This window comes from Oncorhynchus gorbuscha, linkage group LG07 (genome assembly GCF_021184085.1).
Source record: "Oncorhynchus gorbuscha isolate QuinsamMale2020 ecotype Even-year linkage group LG07, OgorEven_v1.0, whole genome shotgun sequence".
Lineage (NCBI taxonomy): Eukaryota > Metazoa > Chordata > Actinopteri > Salmoniformes > Salmonidae > Oncorhynchus > Oncorhynchus gorbuscha.
Genome location: NC_060179.1, coordinates 7537544 through 7557543, shown reverse-complemented (window position 1 = coordinate 7557543; position 20000 = coordinate 7537544). Strand labels below are relative to the sequence as shown.

The window sequence follows — 20000 nt, the reverse complement described above, 5'->3', positions numbered from 1 at the left end:
TCTTGGACTGTATTACAGTAGTGTTTGATGTGAAGTTTATGCATTTTGTAGCGTTGTTCCTTATTGGAATAAAGAAACGTCCATGACATTGATTAGCACAGGGCTTTGATGTTGATGCTGTCAGAACTAAAGCATTCCCTCAAAGTCCAACTTGTGCATGTTCTGTCATGATGTATTAATGGGAAACATGAGAATAAAGCATTTTGTTTTTGTTTTTCTCACTTCGTTCACCAGGTAACATCAAGAAGGCTGTAGAATGATAGTGAAATTGAACACAGTAGAAAGGATATCCAATAATATCTTAGCATGGTGCAGCTGGCCACCTCTCACCCTGTCCTCTGCTGTATGTTGGTGTCTGTAGGGAGACCCCGGGCCCCAGGGAGCCTCCGGTAAGGATGGTCCGGCTGGTCTACGAGGATTCCCAGGAGAGAGAGGTCTGCCCGGCGCGTCGGTAAGAAACACCCCACCTTCAACACGCTCCCTTCCGTTACATATTCCCCCTATATCGACTGACACTGACTGACAGACCTCCACCCGTGACTAATGAACCAGTATCAATGTAGAGATATTCATCTCATTAGACTCATAGAGGGGGGACGTCACCCAACCATCAATCTACCGCAGGGAAACTCAAAGAGACGTGTTACAAATGAACAGGTCCTTCTGAATAGGCTTCCCACTGACCGGCCAACACCACTGTTTTCAACAACGGCCGCTGACATTTGATGTTGTAAATGAAAACACCCCCCCCCCCGCAAAAAAGCTACGTCCTGCTCCTTCCCTGTCCTGCTCCTTCCCTGTCCTGCTCCTTCCCTGTCCTGCTCCTTCCCTGTCCTGCTCCTTCCCTGTCCTGCTCCTTCCCTGTCCTGCTCCTTCCCTGTCCTGCTCCTTCCCTGTCCTGCTCCTTCCCTGACTCTTTCTAAATGTTTGTATTTTACACGGCTCATTTGTCCGTATTTTGAAATCATAAACAGATAATTATTTAGAGGCTTTTTTTCATTTTTCCACACCTATTCCTAACTTAACCCTCCAAGACAATGTGCTGTAGGATGTTGGTACCCAGCCAGGCTCCAAGACAATGTGTTGTAGGACGTTGGTACCCAGCCAGGCTCCAAGACAATGTGCTGTAGGACGTTGGTACCCAGCCAGGCTCCAAGACAATGTGCTGTAGGACGTTGGTACCCAGCCAGGCTCCAAGACAATGTGCTGTAGGACGTTGGTGCCCAGCCAGGCTCCAAGACAATGTGCTGTAGGACGTTGGTACCCAGCCAGGCTCCAAGACAATGTGCTGTAGGACGTTGGTACCCAGCCAGGCTCCAAGACAATGTGCTGTAGGACGTTGGTACCCAGCCAGGCTCCAAGACAATGTGCTGTAGGACGTTGGTACCCAGCCAGGCTCCAAGACAATGTGTTGTAGGACGTTGGTACCCAGCCAGGCTCCAAGACAATGTGCTGTAGGACGTTGGTACCCAGCCAGGCTCCAAGACAATGTGCTGTAGGACGTTGGTACCCAGCCAGGCTCCAAGACAATGTGCTGTAGGACGTTGGTACCCAGCCAGGCTCCAAGACAATGTGCTGTAGGACGTTGGTACCCAGCCAGGCTCCAAGACCATGTGCTGTAGGACGTTGGTACCCAGCCAGGCTCCAAGACAATGTGCTGTAGGACGTTGGTACCCAGCCAGGCTCCAAGACCATGTGCTGTAGGACGTTGGTACCCAGCCAGTCTCCAAGACAATGTGCTGTAGGACGTTGGTACCCAGCCAGGCTCCAAGATAATGTGCTGTAGGATGTTGGTACCCAGCCAGGCTCCAAGACAATGTGTTGTAGGACGTTGGTACCCAGCCAGGCTCCAAGACAATGTGTTGTAGGACGTTGGTACCCAGCCAGGCTCCAAGACAATGTGCTGTAGGACGTTGGTACCCAGCCAGGCTCCAAGACAATGTGCTGTAGAACATCGGTATCCAGCCAGGCTCCAAGACAATGTGCTGTAGGACGTTGGTACCCAGCCAGGCTCCAAGACAATGTGCTGTAGGACTTTGGTACCCAGCCAGGCTCCAAGACAATGTGCTGTAGGACGTTGGTACCCAGCCAGGCTCCAAGACAATGTGCTGTAGGACGTTGGTACCCAGCCAGGCTCCAAGACAATGTGCTGTAGGACGTTGGTACCCAGCCAGGCTCCAAGACAATGTGCTGTAGGACGTTGGTACCCAGCCAGGCTCCAAGACAATGTGCTGTAGAACATCGGTATCGAGCCAGGCGCTAATGAGTCTCTCTCTCCTGAATGACAAATGGATGGATGGGTGAACATTGTGCACCTTTCTTCACAATGTAATTTAAATGAGGCCTAACTGAATGATAAGGAGGATGAAAATGTTGATTTAAATAACAAAGAAAAAAGTGTGGTAATGAGTTTGTGTTAAGAATATTTATCAACAGCAAATCATTTAACTTTGTGCCTTGGGGGTTGATACCATTGATTTATTTACCTATAACACTATCACTAATAAGTTGTATTTGAAGGGAAATGAAAACACGCTATGTGTTGCAGCAGGCCTTCAGAATAACACAAAACATGTCCAACTTGATGAATGGGAAACAAACCATGCCACTCAGCCTGCACAGCCGTCCCATCGAAACGACAACTAAACCCAAAACCAATTTCACACATAATAATAATAGTTAGCCTATAGACAATATTAAATTAACAATAATCTGATGAGTGACAATATTAGGCCTAACAGTTGTGAAATTGTACATGAAGAGATGTAATTGACAGATGCAGGAAAAGGATCATCACTTTATCAAGTCCTCCTTCGGAGACACATGCAGGTTAAACATTGTGATTTCATAGATAGTGCCAGAAAGAGAATATTCGGCAGTTTCTATTATACAGTACTTACATTTGTCAAATAACTCTCAAAATTCAAGAGATGTAGCTCTATTTACAAATGTCACTTTCCAAGAATATCCATGCTGTCCCTACATTCAGCACATGACCACTCCACTGTCTCTACATTCAGCACATGACCCACTGTCTCTACATTCAGCACATGACCACTCCACTGTCCCTACATTCAGCACATGACCACTCCACTGTCTCTACATTCAGCACATGACCACTCCACTGTCTCTACATTCAGCACATGACCCACTGTCCCTACATTCAGCACATGACCACTCCACTGTCTCTACATTCAGCACATGACCCACTGTCCCTACATTCAGCACATGACCCACTGTCCCTACATTCAGCACATGACCCACTGTCCCTACATTCAGCACATGACCACTCACCTGTCTCTACATTCAGCACATGACCACTCCACTGTCTCTACATTCAGCACATGACCACTCCACTGTCTCTACATTCAGCACATGACCCACTGTCCCTACATTCAGCACATGACCCACTGTCCCTACATTCAGCACATGACCCACTGTCCCTACATTCAGCACATGACCCACTGTCCCTACATTCAGCACATGACCCACTGTCCCTACATTCAGCACATGACCACTCACTGTCTCTACATTCAGCACATGACCACTGTCCACTGACCCACTGTCTCTACATTCAGCACATGACCACTCCACTGTCTCTACATTCAGCACATGACCCACTGTCCCTACATTCAGCACATGACCACTCCACTGTCTCTACATTCAGCACATGACCCACTGTCCCTACATTCAGCACATGACCCACTGTCCCTACATTCAGCACATGACCCACTGTCCCTACATTCAGCACATGACCCACTGTCTCTACATTCAGCACATGACCACTCCACTGTCCCTACATTCAGCACATGACCCACTGTCCCTACATTCAGCACATGACCACTCCACTGTCTCTACATTCAGCACATGACCCACTGTCTCTACATTCAGCACATGACCCACTGTCCACATTCAGTGACCCACTGTCTCTACATTCAGCACATGACCACTCCACTGTCCCCACATTCAGCACATGACCCACTGTCTCCTACATTCAGCACATGACCACTCCACTGTCTCTACATTCAGCACATGACCCACTGTCCCTACATTCAGCACATGACCCACTGTCCCTACATTCAGCACATGACCCACTGTCTCTACATTCAGCACATGACCCACTGTCTCTACATTCAGCACATGACCACTCCACTGTCTCTACATTCAGCACATGACCACTCCACTGTCCCTACATTCAGCACATGACCACTCCACTGTCTCTACATTCAGCACATGACCACTCCACTGTCCCTACATTCAGCACATGACCACTCCACTGTCCCTACATTCAGCACATGACCACTCCACTGTCCCTACATTCAGCACAAGACCCACTGTCTCCACATTCAGCACATGACCACTCCACTGTCCCTACATTCAGCACATGACCCACTGTCCCTACATTCAGCACATGACCCACTGTCCCTACATTCAGCACATGACCACTCCACTGTCCCTACATTCAGCACATGACCCACTGTCCCTACATTCAGCACATGACCCACTGTCCCTACATTCAGCACATGACCCACTGTCCCTACATTCAGCACATGACCCACTGTCTCTACATTCAGCACATGACCCACTGTCCCTACATTCAGCACATGACCACACCACTGTCTCTACATTCAGCACATGACCCACTGTCCCTACATTCAGCACATGACCCACTGTCCCTACATTCTACACATGACCACTCCACTGTCTCTACATTCAGCACATGACCCACTGTCTCTACATTCTACACATGACCACTCCACTGTCTCTACATTCAGCACATGACTCACTGTCCCTACATTCAGCACATGACCACTCCACTGTCTCTACATTCAGCACATGACCACTCCACTGTCTCTACATTCTACACATGACCACTCCACTGTCTCTACATTCAGCACATGACCACTCCACTGTCTCTACATTCTACACATGACCCACTGTCTCTACATTCAGCACATGACCACTCACCTGTCTCTACATTCAGCACATGACCCACTGTCTCTACATTCAGCACATGACCCACTGTCTCTACATTCAGCACATGACCCACTGTCTCTACATTCAGCACATGACCCACTGTCCCTACATTCAGCACATGACCCACTGTCTCTACATTCAGCACATGACCCACTTGCGTGTTTAGGAATATAGCAAATAATTTACCCTGTGACATGGCTGGTTATATTATAATGACATTATTTTAGTTTCTACTTAGTCAAAAGAAGGTGTAGTAGGAGTTTATTAAGTATTATGACTCTATTACCAATCAAATGTCCAAATATAGCAGATCAAATGGATCAAACTGTAATGTTTTCATTGGAAGGGAAAATGAAATAGTCTATAGGCCTTTGTAGAATTATAAAAACAGATCATTGACTCTATCTAAGTAAATACATGTTTTTGTTATTCCCGTTTTATTGATACATTTTCACAAATATTTATTAATGCAAATAATCCTTTAGAATAGTTTATGAACTATTTATCAAGCGTTGGTGCTTATGTTTGATTCACCTTGTGGGATCATATGCATCCGATGCATATGCTAAAGGAGACGCCCAGTAACGTTGTCTAGCAGGTACTGATAGGCTGAAAGAGACACCCGGTAACATTGTCTAGCCTGTACTGATAGGCTGAAAGAGACACCCGGTAACGTTCTCTAGCAGGTACTGATAGGCTGAAAGAGACACCCGGTAACGTTGTCTAGCAGGTACTGATAGGCTGAAAGAGACACCCAGTAACGTTCTCTAGCCTGTACTGATAGGCTGAAAGAGACACCCGGTAATGTTCTCTAGCAGGTACTGATAGGCTGAAAGAGACACCCGGTAACGTTCTCTAGCAGGTACTGATAGGCTGAAAGAGACACCCGGTAACGTTCTCTAGCCTGTACTGATAGGCTGAAAGAGACACCCGGTAATGTTCTCTAGCAGGTACTGATAGGCTGAAAGAGACAGGTGTGGTGTTCAAGAGAAATAGAATAATTGTGTACTATAGCTCTGGATCAAACTCCTGTTTCAACCCAAATACTTGGGCTGTGTCCCAAATGGCAGCCTATTCCCTGTAAGTTCTGGTCAAAAGAAGTGCACTAGATTGGGAATAGCCTATTCCCTGTAAGTTCTGGTCAAAAGAAGTGCACTAGATTGGGAATAGGGTGCGATTTGGGACAAGACCAGCCTCTGGGACCCATTTCTTTTTTCCACAAGCACTTTTGTGGGAAATGTTCTTTGTTTTGTTGTATGCATTATTTACTATATTATCGAGCCACTGTTCCACACGAAGCCAAGGTCAATCTCAGCAGGCGAGAAGCTACCCATGGTTGTCATTTAGTCTCTCACTGCAACGCCCCAAGACTAATTACTGAATACTGCCATGTGTGTTGCTGAGCCTTAGGGAGCCAATCAGCAATCACACAGACACACACTGGAGGTTACACACACACACACACACACTGGAGGTTACACACACACACACACACACACACACTGGAGGTTACTCACAGACACACACACTGGAGGTTACACACACACACACACACACACACACACACACACACACACACACACACACACACACTGGAGGTTACACACACACACACACTGGAGGTTACACACACACACACACACACACACTGGAGTTACACACACACACACTGGAGGTTACACACACACACACACACACTGGAGGTTACACACACACACACACACACACACACTGGAGGTTACACACACACACACACAGACACACACTGGAGGTTACACACACACACACAGACACACACTGGAGGTTACACACACACACACTGGAGGTTACACACACACACACACTGGAGGTTACACACACACACACACACACACACACACTGGAGTTTACAAACACACACACACTTTTATTTCAGAACTTCTGTTTTATTGTGCTTTTGATGAGAAAGTGCCGAGGGGAAAATAACTACTTATCCTGGTAGAGCAGGAAGAAAATGCAACCTCGCTCTCGACATACACCTACACGCACCTACACACACCTACACGCACGTACACACACCTACACGCACCTACACGCACCTACACATACTTACACATACCTAAACACACCTACACACACCGAAACACACCTACACACACCTACAAATACCTACACATATCTACACGCACCTACACGCAACTACACGCACCTACACGCACCTACACGCACCTACACACACCTACACACACCTACACACACCTACACACACCTACAAATACCTACATGCATCTACACATGCATCTACACATACCTACACACACCAACACACACCTAAACTCACCTACACACACCTACACGCACCTACACGCACCTACACGCACCTACACGCACCTACACGCACGTACACACACCTACACGCACGTACACACACCTACACGCACGTACACACACCTACACGCACCTACACATACCTACACACACCTACAGACACCTACACACACCAACACACACCTAAACACACCTACACACACCTACAAGCACCTACACGCACCTACATACACCTACACACACCAACACACACCTTTTCTCCCATTCAGATCAATGACGCTCAGAAACTTATGTGACTGACAAACCATGGTGAACCTTTACACTGTCTGACTGGGACAGGAGTTATACCCCTCAATACTGACTGACTAGGACAGGAGTTATACCCCTCAATACTGACTGACTGGGACAGGAGTTATACCTCTCAATACTGTCTGACTGGGACAGGAGTTATACCCCTCAATACTGACTGACTGTCTGACTGGGACAGGAGTTATACCTCTCAATACTGACTGACTGTCTGACTGGGACAGGAGTTATACCCCTCAATACTGACTGACTGGGACAGGAGTTATACCCCTCAATACCGACTGACTGTCTGACTGGGACAGGAGTTATACCCCTCAATACTGACTGACCGGGACTGGAGTTATAACCCTCAAAACTGACTGACTGGGACAGGAGTTATACCCCTCAATACTGACTGACTGTCTGACTGGGACAGGAGTTATACCCCTCAATACTGACTGACTGGGACAGGAGTTATACCCCTCAATACTGACTGACTGTCTGACTGGGACAGGAGTTATACCCCTCAATACTGACTGACTGGGAAAGGAGTTATACTCCTCAATACTGACTGACTGGGACAGGAGTTATACCACTCAATACTGTCTGAATGGGACAGGAGTTATACCCCTCAATACTGACTGACTGTCTGACTGAGACAGGAGTTGCACCACTTGTCGTGTCTTTGGCTATGCCGGAGTAAGTGATATGACATGCTATTCTAATTAATCACACAGAATTACATATACACAGATTGAAACATACCTTGATTACAAATTATGTCATAAAGGAAAATGTTCCTAGTGGAGGGAACGGATATGACAGCTGGTTACACAAAGAAAAGGGGCTGGGTTCGAGTGAAAGAGCGGGAAGACTGAAGAACAAAGGGAGAACCTATGCTATCGTAATAAATACAGAATATTATGCATTCTAAATTACCGCCCATTTGGAAAAGGAAAATGCAATAAATATTTACTCTGAGCTGCGCTTCAATAGGTTGGTGGTAGATGGATGGCCGTGTTGCCCAACAGAGTCCTTTGTCCTTTGAAGAGTGTCTCTGGTGGTGAACGGGATACGTTGTAGTGTCGTCGTTCTGTGGTAGATGGGATACTCTGTCCGTCCTTTCCTAGCCCACGTTTACAGCGGCCGCTGCTAAACTCAACGACTAGGACTTATCACTTCTGTAGCGAATAAGAGTTCAAAGTTCATACCATTCACAACCTAAGCTCATGCTGAGGTTGGCTTCGTTCATCAGTTATTATCTGAATCCTTCTGACATCGGACCGTCGTCCTAATGTACCCGGAACAGAAGGTTACATTTTCGTCATGGCTTCATATAGTGGACGGAGAGAAGGGTGTGTTTCATAGTTTATAACCAATGTCTCTTCACAGAGGTGGGCCACTGATTGAGCAGAGCCATAACCTTATGAAAACACAAATCTCTCATTTGGAAGCTAAAATTACATTTAATCTTTTCACAAATCATTTTATATTTAAACATTTGAATTGCACAACAATTCCATGTGAATCTGATAACTATAATGTGTATACTTTCCCAGATACAGTTTAGGTCGTCCTGTCATCAGTCATAATGTCTCAGATGACAACCGAACTGACATCCTATTCATTAAGTACCAACACATATTTTCAACTGGTTCTATTACTGAATGTTGTTCCTTTCCCCCACTTGTTTGATGTTCCCAGACTCTCTGTTTCATAAAAGCTATTCAAGAGTCCCTCATGTAGAGTCAAGAGAGAGGGAAGGGAGAAAGGTATTTACACAGGCCAACGCCATGACACACTCAATACTGACTATCTGTCTGACTTGTAGGGACATTAAACACTGTCTATCAGGCTGTGTGTCTCTTTGGACATCCTGTATCACTCTAATCATCCATTTCTCTTCTCCTTCCAGGGTCCAGCTGGTTTGAAGGGAGGAGAAGGACCTCAGGGTCCATCAGGCCCCGTGGTAAGTAAACATCTGTCTGTCACCTACCACCACCTGTCTGTTGTTAATGTGAAGCATATACCTGTCACCTACCACCACCTACCCACCTGTCTGTTGTTAATGTGAAGTATATACCTGTCTGTTGTTAATGTGAAGCATATACCTGTCACCTACCACCACCTACCCACCTGTCTGTTGTTAATGTGAAGTATATACCTGTCACCTACCACCACCTACCTACCTGTCTGTTGTTAATGTGAAGCATATACCTGTCACCTACCACCACCTACCCACCTGTCTGTTGTTAATGTGAAGTATATACCTGTCTGTTGTTAATGTGAAGTATATACCTGTCTGTTGTTAATGTGAAGTATATACCTGTCTGTTGTTAATGTGAAGCATATACCTGTCACCTACCACCACCTACCCACCTGTCTGTTGTTAATGTGAAGTATATACCTGTCTGTTGTTAATGTGAAGTATATACCTGTCTGTTGTTAATGTGAAGTATATACCTGTCTGTTGTTAATGTGAAGCATATACCTGTCACCTACCACCACCTACCTATCTGTCTGTTGTTAATGTGAAGTATATACCTGTCTGTTGTTAATGTGAAGCATATACCTGTCACCTACCACCACCTACCTACCTGTCTGTTGTTAATGTGAAGTATATACCTGTCTGTTGTTAATGTGAAGTATATACCTGTCTGTTGTTAATGTGAAGGGGATGTTTCGTCAGGTGTCAGAGGGTCTTCAGATATCAGGGTTACTGAGGGGGATAGTTCCATACCCCTGTCAATGATAGAAGTACAACAACAACACAGTGTGTCAGCCTAATCTGTTCTTACTGTGTTGTTTTGGTTCAATGATAGAAGTACAACAACAACACAGTGTGTCAGCCTAATCTGTTCTTACTGTGTTGTTTTGGTTCAATGATAGAAGTACAACAACAACACAGTGTGTCAGCCTAATCTGTTCTTACTGTGTTGTTTTGGTTCAATGATAGAAGTACAACAACAACACAGTGTGTCAGCCTAATCTGTTCTTACTGTGTTGTTTTGGTTCAATGATAGAAGTACAACACAGTGCGTCAGCCTAAGCTGTTCTTACTGTGTTGTTTTGGTTCAATGATAGAAGTACAACACAGTGCGTCAGCCTAATCTGTTCTTACTGTGTTGTTTTGGTTCAATGATAGAAGTACAACAACAACACAGTGTGTCAGCCTAATCTGTTCTTACTGTGTTGTTTTGGTTCAATGATAGAAGTGCAACAAATGATAGAAGTACAACACAGTGTGTCAGCCTAATCTGTTCTTACTGTGTTGTTTTGGTTCAATGATAGAAGTACAACACAGTGCGTCAGCCTAAGCTGTTCTTACTGTGTTGTTTTGGTTCAATGATAGAAGTACAACACAGTGCGTCAGCCTAATCTGTTCTTACTGTGTTGTTTTGGTTCAATGATAGAAGTATAACACAGTGCGTCAGCCTAATCTGTTCTTACTGTGTTGTTTTGGTTCAATGATAGAAGTACAACACAGTGCGTCAGCCTAATCTGTTCTTACTGTGTTGTTTTGGTTCAATGATAGAAGTATAACACAGTGCGTCAGCCTAATCTGTTCTTACTGTGTTGTTTTGGTTCAATGATAGAAGTATAACACAGTGCGTCAGCCTAATCTGTTCTTACTGTGTTGTTTTGGTTCAATGATAGAAGTACAACACAGTGCGTCAGCCTAATCTGTTCTTACTGTGTTGTTTTGGTTCAATGATAGAAGTACAACACAGTGCGTCAGCCTAAGCTGTTCTTACTGTGTTGTTTTGGTTCAATGATAGAAGTACAACACAGTGCGTCAGCCTACTCTGTTCTTACTGTGTTGTTTTGGTTCAATGATAGAAGTACAACACAGTGCGTCAGCCTAATCTGTTCTTACTGTGGTGTTTTGGTTCTTTTTTGGAGGTAGCCATTAGTCTAGGATCAATATTGTCTCACAGCAGGATGCAATGAAGATCCTTGTCCTAGTAGCCTAGCGGATAAGAGCGTTGGGCCAGTAACTGAAAGGTCAATGGTTTGAAGAGGCGACAAGGTGAACAATCTGTAAATGTGCCCTTGAGCAAGGCACTTAACCTGTTCCTGTAAGTCGATCTGGATAAAAGAGTCTGCTAAATTGGAGTTCCCGAGTGGCGCAGTGGTCTAAGGTACTGCATCTCAGTGCTAGAGGTGTCACTTACAGACCCTGGTTCGATTCCAGGCTGTATCACAACCGTTTGTGATTGGGAGTCCCATAGAGCGGCGCACAGCCCAGCGTAGTCCGGGTTTGGCCGGGGTAGGCCGTCCTTGTAAATAAGAATTTGTTCTTAACTGAGTTGCCTAGTTAAATAAAAAATAAATGCAAATGAAATGTAAAATATTCTGTAATAATGACTCCCACCACTAGAGGGCTGTTTTTTCCCTTTACGAATAGACAGGCAGGATCCCACCTATTTTCAGTGATAACTTCGGGGTCCTGGTTTTCTAATTGCTTCGTCTGAACATACACTCGATTCATATTGTCACAGTTTAATGTCTCTTTAGATAGCTTGACAGTGGGCTCAAAGATTAGACCAGACATGTCAGGGTGGTTGGGAGGTGGACTGAATTAGACTGTTTGAGGAAAACATGATTGTCATACTGATATGAAATTAATTTAATGTAACATATTGATATTTCCAGTAGCCACGATTCCAATGCATACCCTGCTTCTGGGAAGTGAGTGTTTGATTTAACATTCTGATGTCTTGGGGTCGGTCGCAAGAGAAGCTAGAAATACCTAATGTGAAGCAGTCATGCAGGAGGTGAAATTGAAATTGGGATTGTTTGCTACCGGCCCATCTGTGATGCGCTCTGCTCCCAGCCTGTGAGGTGAACGAGAGCCCGTGTCCACTCCATACTAACTCACCCCGCTGTCTGAGCATCCAGACACTCCCAAGTCCGGTGCAGTTTGTTTGTCACATGCAAAGGAGTCACACGGTACACAGTACATTGAAAATGCTTATTTTGCAGGTTCACCGTCGACAATCTCGATAGGTTTTCATCCATTTGGCGACAGACTTCCATGTGAATATTATATAATCGGCATTAAAGAAAATATGTGAATTATTGCACCAGTGACGTGTTTCCGCCAAGCAGACTTATGGCAGTGTGTGATGTCATAGTGCAAAAAACAAAATGTACTTTTTCCGCTTAAGTCTTCATGTGTTGAATTAAAATCGAATAGAAATCGAAAGTTCAATGTGTTTCCATCGCATTTTCAACTCTACCGCTAGTTTTGTAACAAACACTTTTGCGTTAAATAGCAAATGTGCCAACAAGCTCACAGAAACAGCGCGGGTTGTCTAGTCTACGTCTAGTCTTCGTGATGACATTATTTTGGATAAGAGCGAGTATATTTTTAATTTGTCAAACGGCAGTCAAGCATCGATCATCGTGTCATCAGAATAAGACCCTTTTCAACACCCTGTGAAGTTCATTGTAACTCATTTTAAATTAATTTCATTAATTGTCCTTCTGTAGCTCAGTTGGTAGAGCATGGCGCTTGTAATGCCAGGGTAGTGGGTTCGATTCCCGGGACCACCCATACGTAGAATGTATGCACACATGACTGTAAGTCGCTTTGGATAAAAGCGTCTGCTAAATGGCATATATTATTATTATTATTATAACTGTAGCCTAATAAACTGCATGGTTTTCTAAGTCGTAGTGGAAGGACCACACACCATATTATCATGTGACTCCAAGTTTACTTCGACATGATGGTTATTATATCAATATTTGTGCATAAAGGCACTTCAACTGACATTTCTTGCATAATATTATTTTACGACACAAAAATACGTTGAATGAACACATTATCTGTCTGCGTTTATACCATTTTACCTCAAAAAATTAAAAAAATTATACGGTATGACTTTACTCACATAAAAACTGTGGATGTAAACCTGGTTAGTGTCACGATTCAGAGGAGATCTCCCAACCTGCCACCACTGAGTCACACACAGTCAGACAGGATGTGTCCCAACACTCTACACCACCTCCCTCCCCTTCCCAACCTGCCACCACTGAGTCACACACAGTCAGATAAGGGATGAGTCCCAACACTCTACACCACCTCCCTCCCCTTCCCAACCTGCCACCACTGAGTCACACACAGTCAGATAAGGGATGAGTCCCAACACTCTACACCACCTCCCTCCCCTTCCCAACCTGCCACCACTGAGCCACACACAGTCAGACAGGATGTGTCCCAACACTCTACACCACCTCCCTCCCCTTCCCAACCTGCCACTTGTAGTGCCACTGAGCTATGTACACAGCCAGTCAGACAGGATGTGTCACAACACTCTACACCACCTCCCTCCCCTTCCCAACCTGCCACTTGTAGTGCCACTGAGCTACGTACACAGCCAGTCAGACAGGATGTGTCCCAACACTCTACACCACCTCCCTCCCCTTCCCAACCTGCCACTTGTAGTGCCACTGAGCTACGTACACAGCCAGTCAGACAGGATGTGTCACAACACTCTACACCACCTCCCTCCCCTTCCCAACCTGCCACTTGAAGTGCCACTGAGCTACGTACACAGCCAGGCAGACAGGATGAGTCCCAACACTCTACACCACCTCCCTCCCCTTCCCAACCTGCCACTTGTAGTGCCACTGAGCTACGTACACAGCCAGGCAGACAGGATGAGTCACAACACTCTACACCACCTCCTTCCCCTTCCCAACCTGCCACTTGTAGTGCCACTGAGCTACGTACACAGCCAGGCAGACAGGATGAGTCCCAACACTCTACACCACCTCCTTCCCCTTCCCAACCTGCCACTTGTAGTGCCACTGAGCTACGTACACAGCCAGTCAGACAAGATGTGTCCCAACACTCTGCAGCACACTACAGCTCTCACCTTGCTTCCTTCTCTTCGTTACCTGATCTGAGAGAACATTAACAGTCGATCTAGTGGACACACTGGATACTTTAATAAATGGATCAGTCATCATTTTAAACAATAAATCACTAGTCACTTTAAACAAAGCCACTTTAAACAACGTCACTTTAAACAATGCCACTTTAAATAATGCCACTTGAAACAACGTCACTTTAAACAATGGATCACTAGTCACTTTAAACAACGTCACTTTAAACAACGTCACTTTAAACAAAGCCACTTTATACAAAGCCACTTTATACAAAGCCACTTTAAACAATGTCACTTTAAACAACGTCACTTTAAACAACGTCACTTTAAACAAAGCCACTTTATACAAAGCCACTTTAAACAACGTCACTTTAAACAACGTCACTTTGAACAACGTCACTTTGAACAACGTCACTTTAAACAACGTCACTTTGAACAACGTCACTTTGAACAACGTCACTTTAAACAACGTCACTTTAAACAACGTCACTTTAAACAACGTCACTTTAAACAACGTCACTTTAAACAACATCACTTTAAACAAAGCCACTTTAAACAAAGCCACTTTAAACAAAGCCACTTTAAACAAAGCCACTTTAAACAACGCCACTTTAAATAATGCCACTTTAAATAATGCCACTTTAAACAAAGCCACTTTAAACAAAGCCACTTTAAACAAAGCCACTTTAAACAAAGCCACTTTAAACAAAGCCACTTTAAACAACGCCACTTTAAACAACACCACTTTAAACAACACCACTTTAAACAACACCACTTTAATAATGTTTACATATATTACAGTGCCTTGCAAAAGTACTCATCCCCCTTGGCATTTTTCCTATTTTATTGCCTTACAACCTGTCATTTAACTTGATTTTTATTTGGATTTCATGTAATGGACAAACACAAAATAGTCCAAATTGGTGAAGTGAAATAAAAAAAATTACTTGTTTAAAAACAATTAAAAATAAATGGAAAACTGGTGTGTGCATATGTACTCACCCATTTGCTATGAAGCCCCTAAATAAAATATGGTGCAACCAATTACCTTCAGAAGTCCACCTGTGTGCAAAATAAGTGTCACATGATCTCAGTATATAGTCACGTTTTCTGAAAGACCCCAGAGTCTGCAACACCACTAATCATGGGGCACCACCAAGCAAGCAGCACTATGAAGACCGAGGAGCTCTCCAAACAGGTCAGGGACAAAGTCATGGAGAAGTACAGATCAAGGTTGGGTTATAAAAAAATTGAAAAAATGGAAAGAATATGGCACCACAGCAAACCTGCCAAGAGAAGGTCGCCCACCAAAACTCACAGACCAAAGATAACCCTGAAGGACCTGCAAAGCTCCACAAACGGAGATTGGAGTATCTGTCCATAGGATCACTTAAAAAATGAGCAAATATGTTTGGTGTTCGCCAAAAGGCATGTGGGAAACTCCCCAAACATATGAAAGATTGTACTCTAATCAGATGAGAATAAAATTGAGCTTTTTGGAAAACACTATGTCTGATGCAAAACCAACACATCCCATTACCCCAAGAATACCATCCCCACAGTGAAGCATGGTGGTGGTGTAATGCTTCTCCTTGGTGGAAGGAGAGGAGGACCAAAATGCAGCGTGGTAAGTGTTCGTCATGTTTTAATTGAACAAACTGAACACTACACAAAATAACAACGAAGAGAAAAATAAACAGTTCTGCCAGATGAACAGACACTAAACAGAAATTAAACACCCACAACCAAGATGAGGAAAACAGGCTACCTAAGTATGATTCTCAAACGACACCTGCCTCTGATTGAGAACCACACTAGGCCAAACACATAGAAATATAACAACATAGAAAAAATAACATAGACTACCCACCCCAACTCACGCCCTGACCAACCTAACACAAAGACATAAAAAAGGAACTAAGGTCAGAACGTGACAGGTGGTGGCAGCATCGTGCTGTGGGGATGTTTTTCATTGGCAGGGAAACTGGTCAGAATTGAAGGAATGATGGATGGTGCTAAATACAGGCATGTTCTTGAGGGAAACCTGTTTCAGTCTTCCAGAGATTTGAGACTGGGGCAGAGGTTCACCTTCCAGCAGGACAATGACCCTAAGCATACTGCTAAAGCAACACTCGAGTGGTTTAAGGGGAAACATTAAATGTATTGGAATGGCCTAGTCAAAATCCAGACCTCAATCCAATTGAGAATCTGTTTTATGACTTAAATATTGCTGTACATCAGCTGAACCCATCCAACTTGAAGGAGCTGAAGCAGTTTTGCCTTGAAGAATCAGCAAAATACCCAGTGGCTGGATGTGCCAAGCTTATAGAAACATACCGCAAGAGACTTGCAGCTGTAATTGCTGCAAAAGGTGGCTCTACAAAGTATTGACTTTGGGGGGTGAATAGTTATACACGCTCAAGTTTTCCATTTTTTTGTGTCTTATTTCTTGTTTGTTTCACAATAAAAAATATTTTGCATCTTCAAAGTGGTAGGCATGTTGTGTAAATCAAATGATACAACCCCCCCCCCAAAAAAATGTATTTTAATTCCAGGTTGTAAGGCAACAAAATAGGAAAAATGAGACGGAGGGTGAATACTTGCGCAAGCCACTGTACTCATATCACTCATATATATATATACTGTATTTTATACCATCTACTTCATCTTGCCGCTCATCCATATATTTATATGTACATTTGTTTGATTACTTGTTAGATTTGGGTGTATTAGGTAGTTGTTGGGAATTGTTAGATCATTATTTTGATATTACTGCGCTGTTGGAGAAGCAAAAGCATAGAAGCAAAAGCATTTCCCTTCACTCATATTAACATCTGCTAACCATTTGTATGTGACCAATAAAAATGTGATTTGATTTTACACAGACTATCTATACTTCTCCCTGAGGAAAGGAGACAAGAAAGACCAGCTATATAAGGGTGTAGGCACACACCCCGAGCCCATAGTGTTGTTGGGACATAGCCATATGCACTAACTGAGCTCCAGGCGACACCGACAGCCTCCCTCCCTGTTGGAACATTCGCTTGCTGTGCACCAGGCAGAGGCAGCATGTGAAGAGAAGAGCCCTGAAGACCTCAGCAGTCAGTCAGTTCCACACTCAGTAGTCAGATCACTCCTCAGGGCTAGATTAAGACTACCTGCCAGACTGCCTGCTCCCTTCCGTCTCTCTCCCTCAATCTCTCTGAGACCTGCTGCTCAGTTCTGCTCAGAGAGGAGAGGCTAGCTAATGATAATGCTTCTAAAGAAAAGTGAGAATGGCCATGAGTGACTAAAAGCGAGACTCCCTCTCTTCAGAAATGTACTATACGTACTATATTGCTGTTTTCTACATTTGATACTGGCTGGATCATACAATGCTTCTGAAAAAGGTTTATATTTTCCATCGAGGTAGAAGCCAACAGCAGTGGTGTTTTAATCATTCTAATGTTGGATTCTCGATGGCCTGATAATATATATATATATTAACAGGTGTTCCTTCTGTAGCTCAGTTGGTAGAGCATGGTGCTTGTAACGCCAGGGTAGTGGGTTCAATCCCCGGGACCACCCATACGTAGAATGTATGCACACATGACTGTAAGTCGCTTTGGATAAAAGTGTCTGCTAAATGGCATATATTATTATTATTATATTATTATTATTATTATATTATTATATTAACATTAATTTAACTAGGCAAGTCAATTAAGAACAAATTCTTATTTTCAATGACGGCCTAGGAGCAGTGGGTTAACTGCCTTGTTCAGGGGCAGAACGACAGATTTTTACCTTGTCAGCTCGGGGGTTTCAACCTTGCAACCTTTCGGTTAGTAGTCCAACGTTCTAACCACTAGGCTACCCTGCCGCCTCTACAATCTAACCACTAGGCTACCCTGCCGCCTCTACATTTACATTTACATTTAAGTCATTTAGCAGACGCTCTTATCCAGAGCGACTTACAAATTGGTGCATTCACCTTATGACATCCAGTGGAACAGTCACTTTACAATAGTGCATCTAAATCTTAAAGGGGGGGGGTTGAGAAGGATTACTTATCCTATCCTAGGTATTCCTTAAAGAGGTGGGGTTTCAGGTGTCTCCGGAAGGTGGTGATTGACTCCGCTGTCCTGGCGTCGTGAGGGAGTTTGTTCCACCATTGGGGGGCCAGAGCAGAGAACAGTTTTGACTGGGCTGAGCGGGAACTGTACTTCCTCAGTGGTAGGGAGGCGAGCAGGCCAGAGGTGGATGAACGCAGTGCCCTTGTTTGTGTGTAGGGCCTGATCAGAGCCTGGAGGTACTGAGGTGCCGTTCCCCTCACAGCTCCGTAGGCAAGCACCATGGTCTTGTACACTCTAACCACTAGGCTACCCTGCCTCCTCTACACTCTAACCACTAGGCTACCTGCCTCCTCTACACTCTAACCACTAGGCTACCCTGCCGCCTCTACACTCTAACCACTAGGCTACCCTGCCGCCTCTACACTCTAACCACTAGGCTACCCTGCCGCCTCTACACTCTAACCACTAGGCTACCCTGCCGCCTCTACACTCTAACCACTAGGCTACCCTGCCGCCTCTACACTTTAACCACTAGGCTACCCTGCCGCCTCTACGCTCTAACCACTAGGCTACCCTGCCGCCTCTACACTCTAACCACTAGGCTACCCTGCCGCCTCTACACTTTAACCACTAGGCTACCCTGCCGCCTCTACACTCTAACCACTAGGCTACCCTGCCGCCTCTACACTCTAACCACTAGGCTACCCTGCCGCCTCTACACTCTAACCACTAGGCTACCCTGCCGCCTCTACACTTTAACCACTAGGCTACCCTGCCGCCTCTACACTTTAACCACTAGGCTACCCTGCCACCTCTACACTCTAACCACTAGGCTACCCTGCCGCCTCTACACTCTAACCACTAGGCTACCCTGCCGCCTCTACACTGTAATCACTAGGCTACCCTGCCGCCTCTACACTTTAACCACTAGGCTACCCTGCCACCTCTACACTCTAACCACTAGGCTACCCTGCCGCCTCTACACTCTAACCACTAGGCTACCCTGCCGCCCCTACACTCTAACCACTAGGCTACCCTGCCGCCTCTACACTCTAACCACTAGGCTACCCTGCCGCCCCTACACTCTAACCACTAGGCTACCCTGCCGCCCCTACACTCTAACTATTTCACCCCACATTAAAAACTCAGAACTCCGAATTTGCATCTTTCCTCAATCATTATCTTTAAAGTGTGTTCAACTTCTTTCTCTCCATCTCTCTCTCTCATTCTCTCTCTCTCTCTATCGCAGGGCTCCCCTGGTGAGAGAGGTGGTGCTGGAACTGCTGGCCCAATCGGTCTGTCTGGTAGAACTGGCTCTCAGGGGCCCCCAGGGCCTGCTGGAGAGAAGGGAGGGCCTGGTGAGAAAGGTCCCCAGGGACCATCTGGTCGTGACGGAGTCCAAGGCCCAGTGGGTCTGCCTGGCCCTGCCGGACCTCAGGGTCCACCCGGAGAGGACGGTGACAAGGTTAGTCCCCCC

At 45.0% G+C, this 20000-nt stretch overlaps 1 protein-coding gene across 3 annotated transcripts in view; it reads left to right on the top strand.

The window, feature by feature from the left end:
* LOC124039460 (collagen alpha-1(XI) chain-like) overlaps positions 1–20000 on the top strand; it is a 216932-nt gene that overhangs the window by 146991 nt on the left and 49941 nt on the right. For all 3 annotated transcript variants that reach the window (XM_046355451.1, XM_046355450.1, XM_046355449.1), the window contains 3 exons: positions 362–451; positions 9485–9538; positions 19773–19988. In XM_046355451.1, coding sequence (XP_046211407.1) covers positions 362–451; positions 9485–9538; positions 19773–19988 — 360 coding nt within the window. The remainder of the gene's footprint in view (positions 1–361; positions 452–9484; positions 9539–19772; positions 19989–20000) is intronic.